Genomic DNA, 8,804 nt, shown 5'->3' with positions numbered 1-8,804 from the left:
TCATTCCAACGTATTAGATTTTATGCTATTGTTGGCTAAAACATTCAAACACAAATAGTGGTCTTTTCTCTACATCAGTAACAGTATTTCTGAAGCCTAATGATAAATACAGTGGATTATGTTTTCTAGATTTGGTCTATTTTCTGTTTCTATATTTAGACTATATCCAATTTGCTTATAGTCATTCAGTTTTTCCAATGGATTTTTCTCTTCAAACCAGTTACATATTTATTCATTAAGGCATATTTTTCACTTCAAGTTTCAAACAATAACCTAAAATCCTTCTCTGGTTATTTCCATTTTTTAAAAAAAATTAGTTTTTTGGAAACCAGCTTATTATATTATACTTACTAAAATGACATTTGAAAAATACAACAGAGGCAGCTAGGTGGTGCAGTGGATAGAGCACCAGCCCTGGAGTCAGAAGTACCTGAGTTCAAATCCGGCTTCAGACACTTAACACTTACTAGCTGTGTGACCCTGAGCAAGTCACTTAACCCCATTGCCTCACTAAATATATATAACAGATATTACGGTTCTTTTAACTTCCATAGAAGATGAACTCTGAATTTGCACATACACATTCTAGTAAGGGGGCAGCATGTGAACACAACTTGCCTGTATTGTGTGCCCATACCAGCTGTGGTGACAGTGCTACATTGCACCATGAGGGCTCTAAGGCATTGACTCCAACTTGACCTTGTTGGCACATACTTCGTTGTACATTGGGATGAATTCACTGTTAGTCTCTTTTGTTGACTTTGTCATTGAAAAAAGTAGATCTGGGGCAGCTAGATGGCGCAGTGGTAAAGCACCGGCCCTGGATTCAGGAGTACCTGAGTTCAAATCCTGCCTCAGACACTTGACACTTACTAGCTGTGTGACCCTGGGCAAGTCACTTAACCCTCATTGCCCTGCAAAAAACAAAACAAAAAAGAAAAAAGTGGATCTAAGAACCCTGAGGGAGAGGGATGAGGCAGTATGTGCCAGGTGAATCAAACCACTTTGACTACAATTTTCCCTCAGACCCTGGGGGAGACAGTTCAGGACTCTATGCTCAAGAGCTCCAGGAACAGTAATGTCCCCCAGACTACCAGCAAGCTTTGAGGGGAGCAATCCTTGTGGAAAAGGAGGCCCGTTTGACCATCCACCACCAGCACTGACCAATTGCCACTAAGGGGTATACCCATGAATGAATAATAGCGTTCCCTGGCCCCTGCTTCCAAACTCGGCCCCCACCACCTTGTGGGGATGGGACCTGGCAACTGCCTCTGTAGATACTGCACTACTGAAGACCTTGAAAAGACAGTTCTCACTATCAAAGTCCTTGACACTGTCCAATCATTCAAAATCAGAACCCAATGCAGCTTAGTTAATGGACACAACATTAAGGCACATAACTATTTGCTTTGCTACTGCACACTAAGGGCCACAGGGCCTCTCCATCTGACTTGCCCCTGAAATCTCCTACATTTGTTATCTCCTCCTGTTAAAATGGGAGCTGCTTGAGAGGATGGCCTTACTGTTCTATTTACAGACCTCTCTAGCACTTATTCAGTGCTTGGTCCATTGGAAGCACTACCTTTTCCTTCATTCACCTATTTATGCAAGAGCCACACTAGAAAAGATCCAAAGCTTTCAGCCTCTTCCCCACGTCCACTCCCTCCAAGCCCCTGAGTTTAGAAAAATTATATGGGAAAAGGCTGAAGGAGATGAACAAGTTTAGCCTGGAGAAGACTTGGGGAATCTGAAAGCTACTTAAAATATTTCAAGTGCTTGCTCATGGAAAAGAAAATTGACCTTTTTTGATCAGCACTAGAGGACAAAACTAGGAATAATCACTGAAAGTTGCAGAGGTAATAATGGGGGGATGGTTTCAGCAAAACCTGGGAAGACCTATATGAACTGATTCAAAGTGAACTGAGCAGAACTAGGTGAACAATTTATACAATCACAACATCGTAAACATAATTCAACTCTGAAAGACTCAGGAACTCTGATTTCTAATCAATACAAGGACCCACCAGTTCTGGAGGACTCATGATGAAAACACAATATCCCCCTGTAAAAGAGAGCTGAAGAATTTAATGCAGGTGGAAGCTTCTTTTCTTTCCCCTCCCCCCTTTCATTTTCTTTGGACATGGTCAATGTGGAGATTTGTTTGGCATGAATACATAATGGGCTTTGTTTTTCTTGCTTTCTCAGTGAGTGAAACAGGAGGAAGGAGGAAGAGAATTTGGAACTAAAAGTAAAAATAAAATTGAATTAAAAACATTTTTTTCAGAAGTAAAATTAACCTTATCTATAAGAGCATTACCTAACAATCTGAATGATGAAAAAGTGGAGTAGGCAGCACTACCCCAGGAAGGGGGTGTGATATTCCTCAATGATCTACAGAGCCTAGAGGACATCTGCTGGAAATGTTGTGAAGGAGATTTATATTCAACAGGGGTTGGACATGACAGTCTCTCAAGTCTCTGCCAACTCTGAAATTGTGTAATTATCAAATCGGTAGCTTGGAAATTTGAAATGAAGTATTCTCCAAAGGACTTTTTTCAGAAGAGTCATTTCTTAAATTCACCTTCACATCTGGCACCATTTCTGTTGCAAAGCTTGAATTAATGAATCTCAGTGGTCAATTAGGAGACCCTTCCCCTCAATCACAGATGTGGCAATTCCAAGCACAGTGGTAAGAGTCATTGTGGAGGGGGCAACTAGATGGCACAGTGGATAGAGTACTGGCCCTGGATTCAGGAGGACCTGAGTTCAAATCCAGCCTCAAACACTTGACACTTACTAGCTGTGTGACCCTGGGCAAGTCACTTAACCCTCATTGCCCTGTCCAAAAATTAAAAAAAAAAAAAAGAGTCATTGTGGAGAACAATTCCAATGGTATGCCTGAGTATCTGGCTCTAATGACCAATACTTTACCCTCCCAAAGCTGTCATTGCTAAATCATATTTGCTACCAAAATGAAATTCTTGTGCTACAAGAAGTAATGCAAGCGAAACTAAACTAGACCCCAAATTGAAGTCAACATCTGTATAACTGAGAAATACTTCCAAACTCTCATTCTCTTTAAGAAACCCAGTGATTGTCTTTTCAGATGGGTAAGCTGCTAAGGCACCGCTTATGTCTATACAACTTATCTGACAACACATAAATGGGCATGTAATTAATGCAGCTGTTACTTCTGCTGTCAAAGGATAGCACAGAAAATAGGACGGTTTTCCCACCTAACTTGGGGAAATTGTGGCCTTCTGCTTCTCTCAAAGGTTAGAACTAAAAGGTGGTACACTTTTACTAGGCTGCTTATATAATATTTTCATTTTCTAGGAAAAAAATGAGCTTTTCAAAAACGTTATTGGTTTTTTAATATAACTGTAAAGAGATGCACCACACCTCTTTTATCAAGCCAACAGCAAACAAAAGTAACCTACCAGGAATCTATCAGTAAATGCCACAGCCAAACATCTATATGATACATTTTGTTCCCAATCATCTGTCATTTTTACAGCAAATTCCCCAAAATATATGTTCCAGCACAGGGCCAAGAGCTGGACTCCCAAGCTGTTGTGAGGTTCTCACATTCCTGGCAACCGGATTTCCCCTTCTTTTCCTTTTCTTTTGCTGTATTAGTTGCATAATGATGAAGATGAAAGACTATGGCTGAGACTCTGCCTGAGGGGGATGAAATTGGTTTCTAAGAACTCCCTAATAGTACAGGGCCCCAGAGAAATGTTTCAATACAAACCTTGTCAGGAAGGGTGAGATGGACCAATGTGTACCCAGACCCTTGCTGACTTGCTGAGCTGCAATCATAGGTGTGAAGACTACAGGGGGAGCTGGTTTATCAGAGGGTACGAGAAGGGTGAATCTCACATTATGAATCACACATTCAGTTCCCAGCCGCTGGCTGTAAAATTGGTTACTTCCTCGGAGAATGTTACATGAGACCCAAAGGTGAGCATTTCTCAAAGCATTGCCCTTTGAAAGCTGTGTGAGGAATTGGAGAGATCCCGCCTCAGGCCCAGTTCGGGGTGGGGGTGGGGGTGGGGGCAAATACTTGTGGCCCCTTCTAGAATCCTGAGGCCTCAGGCTTCCCTAAAAGAGCTACTGGGGAGCAGCTGCCTGGTCTTGACACCATTCACTTGCTTTTGGCACTGCAGGGGTCTCAAGTGCTCCAGGCCCTTCCCTGATTCCCTGGGGAAGATGCTCACTTCTGTACAGCAAAGAATATGCCAAAGAAGCAACATGAACAAATCCTAGGCAAGCTTCCCAAAGGGAACATGACAGCATTTATTCATATGTCATTTGCCTGACTGTCTCCATCTCATGTCACCTAAGCAAATACAAACCCTGTGTGTGGGGTACAGGTGCCTTCAATACCCCCTCAAGTTCTATTTTTTTTGCTCTTTGGTTCTCTCAGTGTAACTGTATTTTCTTTCTTTCTTTCTTTCTTTTTTTGGTGAGCCATTTGGGGTTAAGTGACTTGCCCAGGGTCACACAGCTAAAAGATAAGTGCTGCTCCATCACTGCAGGGAAGAACAGGCATTCTGGATCAGACAATGAGAATTTTTAGCCCAAAACTGTTTCTATCCCTGTGAGGAAATTGCTCTGCTTTTTAATATCCTACTATTCTGAAAGCAAGAGGGAGAGTAAGCACCACTATGAAAAGCACTCAAAGATCCAGCATACTCAAAGGGAGAAGTTTCAAATCTATCAACCTTTCTAGAAAAGTAGGAATCTCCACTTTAGAATATGATAACTTCTAAAAGGAATTTCCATTTCCATTTTGAAAGGTGAAAGAAGAGAGAATTATTTCTTTTAACTTTAAATTCCTTAACACACGATTAGAACAGACTCATAAGACTTTAATAACACTTGATTTGGATTTTTGTTTTTTTTTTTAAAAACTTCAGAAGGAAGGACTTTTACATAACAACATACTTGTAAACACAAAAAATACATCTGATTCTTGATAGGAACAGAGAGAGACAAACTTTCACATCAGACTAAGCAACGTGGAGGCAGGGAAGTGTTTTTTCCTCTGTGCAACTTGAGATCCCATTAGGAAATGTGATGGATCCTTTGTCCTCTGTGCAAATTTCAGAGCCACCACATTCTGGGTTCAGCTACAAGAGGCTCTCATTTATTACTGCCGATGATAAAATGCCACAGACAAGAGAAAAGCACATTTGAAAGGAACTCCTGGTCTTTCTGACTTCCTGGCATCCCCAGTGCTCCCAGCTCTGCCAACTTTTTTATGTTCCCCGCTGGGGAGGCCAATCGTCTGGGAGGATGCAGGCACACTAGCAACTTGGCTTTGTTTGGAATCCTGTTTTTAAAAAGCCAGTCTTCAAGCTGTGACAAAGACTGGAACTTGTTTCTTTAAGGCACAGTTAGTCCAAAGCAAGGTCACTGAGGCTTGAGATCATTTATAAATGTTTCAAGCCATGGAACTGTATTCATATTAATTAAGCCAACATCTACTTGGAGCTGTAAACTTTCAGGTTTTGCTTGACTGACTGCAAAGAAGTGAATTTTCTCCACAGAAATATTTGCTAAATAAGGTCCTACTTCCCAGGCCTACTTAGGCAGAGTTACGGGGGAAGGACAAGAGGGAAGAAAGCATTTAGGAGAACAGGCCAGCACCTTTGTCACATCCACCTGGGATGTCACCTTGAACAAAGTTCACAACAAATGACACCAACAGAAAGATGGAGAAGATAACTGCTCCCGTTGCAATCACACCATCTCCATCTTCAGCCACAGAAGGACCAGGCTATTTCTCTATTGGCTTGGTAACATTCTTCCATCTTCCATTTACTAAATGAAATGATTTTCTGAGGTCAGATTCCACAGAAGCAAACTGGCATTTTCTCTCACACAGCCTAAGCATTTAGTTTGATCTTTTATAGCAACTGTAGTTAACAACAAGTAGGAAAATCGTACATGCTCCATTAAAATGTTGTTTAATTCTTTGTCTCACACAATTACCAGAATCTTACTGGCCAAGAAATAGCAGCTCAAAAATAAAAACCATCTTAAAAATCCCTAAGTACATCATATATTCATAATTTAAAGTCATAGCTTTAAAGGCCACTGCCCATCAGCTCATTAAATGTACAATCAAGTTTCCAAAACTACTGCTTTTCAATTCAATGAAGAGTTATGGCCAGCTGGCTGAGAAGATTGTCCTTTGCATCTGGCTTTGGTCTCTTCTTTGTTCTGGTCCTGCTCGGCATCAAAAATGACACTAACCCCAAAGTAAGCCCACGTCCTTTAAGCAAGCAAGGACTCTTCTCCAAGACAATGTCCAACGTGCTGGCTCCCCTGAGGCCGAGAACACACCAAGCACTGCTCTGACTCAACTTCCTCCGAGTGGTGACCACTGCCAGCAGTGGACAAACTGCGAAGGAATCGAAGAAAAAGCGGCCAGGTCAGAAATGAGTTAGGTGAATGGGAGTCTCCCTTCCAAGGAGGTGCAGTGATTCCAGCCATGGCTTCTGTGGGGTTCTCCACACAGGGTCTACAGCCTGGGATTTCAGAACGTACTCTCCAGCAGGCAGTGGCACCCACACCCAGTGGGACACACCTCCTGGGTGCGAAACCACTCCATCATGTGGCTGGTGTGCCCGCCATGACCACAGGTCAGGCAGAAGTTGGAGGAGCCTCTCACCGCCACATGGCAGATGGCGCACTGGAACGTGAAGCCCTTGCAGATGGCACACTGAGTTCCACGGACCTCACTCCGGCAGTGACTGCAGTACACACCAAACTCTGGAGATGGTATCAGATAGAGAGAAAAAGCGAAGTAACAATGTTAGCTTTTTGCTTGCTCACTTGTTTGGTCAGTTCAGATCTGTGATTTCACTGGTACAGGGAACTTTCAGGGGAAAGGGTCCTCTGCCAATGCAGATCTGCACCTCAGCCTGCCAGGGGCCTAGAGCACTGACAGGTAAAGTGATTTTCCTGGAGTGTTTCAGAAGCAGGATTTGAACCTAGGTGTTCCTTGACTCCAAAGCCGGCTCTCTGTCCGTCACCCTGGCTGTATCCAGGATTAGTTCTCATGAAAAGGAAACACATCATTGGAGAACTGGCATATGCTTACCTGAGAACTCCATTAACACTTCAGATAACAAATCTGATTAGTATTTTGAATTGTTTTCAGCTCTTTTTGTTAGTCAATCAAATGAACAATGTTCTTTAAAATGTTGCTAATTATAATCACTATTTGAACAAACAAAAGACTTCTCTGCCCACTAGTACTTTCTAATAAACCAAAACTGAATAGTGACCAAGTGCCCCCAAATTTTCATAAGCTCAATGAAGAGACTTTAAAAATGTTAAAGCTCAGCTTAAAAATGAGAGACTGAACACTTATTCTGGGATTTAAGCACTGAGCAATTTAAATTAGAGGAACCTATCAGATACTGAAGAGGAGAAGACTGAAATTCATATCACTCACCAATTCCCTTATGAGGATCAGGAGGGCAGGACACAAACTTTAAAACTTCAGCTCGTTTCTCTCTCAGACCCCAACGATAAAGGATTTCTCCATAACATTTCTTAAAATCATCAAACTGCTGAGTGTTGGCAGGATCCAAGAGCCTGAAGAAAATTCATAAATTCTTCTGTTGCCCCCCCCCCCCATAAAAAGGACTAAAAGACTAAGTCAGTGTCCTTGGCCCACAACGGTCAAAGAGCCTTTTGAATATAAATCAGTGTTTTCCCTGAGTTATAGGACAGGGACAGGGAGAAAGGTATTTAATAAGGTCCCATAAATGGTGAGTCTTCTGTTCTCTGAGGAAAAACATGCCAAGTAGAATCTTTAATATTCACACGTATCAGAGAAGCCACACAGCCCTCCACAGTAAAGCTGCTGAATGTCCCTCTCTCAGAGTGAGGACCCTGATTTTAGGAAATGTGGGGGTTCCATAAAAGTGTAAATCGGATCACAGGCTCCAGTCATCTCCAATTAGCAGAGGACTGCTTTTCTGACATGATGGATGACATTTAGGTGCTCAGGACTTAGATAGCAGACGGCAATAGCAAAACACACTTGCAACAACAGAGTACAACTGTTTGAAGGCCTTGGGAACCAGAGAAAAGCAGAGCTCTCAACAGAGATGGACTACCTTTTATTCTTGTCATGCTGGTCTCGTTCTCGCTCACGAGGGTCACTGTAGGTCAAACTCCCATAGCGCAATTCATCGGGTGAGGACTCTCCCCAGGGTGAAGATGCATGCTCTGTTTCCCTACCCACTTTAGAGAAGTGAAAAAGAAAAGGGATGATGACTGTCTGAAAACCGGTTCATTAATACAGTAGGTCTAATCCACCACACGCACAGGGTGGGGAAGTCAGAGACCTACCATTAAAGAACTACCCCATCTCTGCCTTGGTTTTCCCACTGACAACCTTACAACCATAAAAACAAGCACACCTACTTGTCTACAACTCTATATGGCTCCCTGTCTTCTAGTTTTCCTCACTGGAAGAGGTCATTTACAGGTGAGCTGGGGGGAGCCGCAGATGAAAACAGGGTAGGTGGAGGGCATAGGTTAGGGTTGTTGAATTAAAAGCTGGAAAAGCCTCATTACACATTTTTTATGTGATTGATGCAGACGCAAGGAACAACCACCTGCCAAGAAGTCTCTCTGTAAAGAAACTTAATTTAGAGAGACAAACATCTCAAGCCTATACACGCACTGCAACATGGCTTTCATTATTCATTATTTTAAAAGGACTTTTATTGTAGATGAATTCTAGGAGGAAATGAAATGCACAACGAGCAACACGA

General features: G+C 42.3%; 1 protein-coding gene across 5 annotated transcripts in view; it reads right to left on the bottom strand.

The window, feature by feature from the left end:
• Window positions 1-4,808: 4,808 nt before the first annotated feature.
• WDR59 (WD repeat domain 59) overlaps window positions 4,809-8,804 on the bottom strand; it is a 66,720-nt gene continuing 62,724 nt past the window's right edge. Inside the window, exons 25-27 of one of the 5 annotated variants that reach the window (XM_043986597.1) lie at window positions 8,142-8,268; window positions 7,472-7,614; window positions 4,809-6,783 (exon numbers count right to left, since the gene is read on the bottom strand). In XM_043986597.1, the coding sequence (XP_043842532.1) occupies window positions 6,548-6,783; window positions 7,472-7,614; window positions 8,142-8,268 (506 nt within the window). In that variant the 3' untranslated portion in view covers window positions 4,809-6,547. Of the gene's footprint in view, window positions 6,784-7,471; window positions 7,615-8,141; window positions 8,269-8,451; window positions 8,521-8,804 lie in introns of those variants that run through there. The other 4 variants (XM_043986598.1, XR_006354916.1, XM_043986599.1 and 1 more) reach the window with 4 other exon arrangements.

The sequence above is a fragment of the Dromiciops gliroides genome, chromosome 2, assembly GCF_019393635.1.
Source record: "Dromiciops gliroides isolate mDroGli1 chromosome 2, mDroGli1.pri, whole genome shotgun sequence".
Taxonomy (NCBI): Eukaryota; Metazoa; Chordata; class Mammalia; order Microbiotheria; family Microbiotheriidae; genus Dromiciops; species Dromiciops gliroides.
The sequence above is the reverse complement of the archived record's forward strand: the minus strand, read 5'-3'. Positions and strand labels throughout refer to the sequence as shown.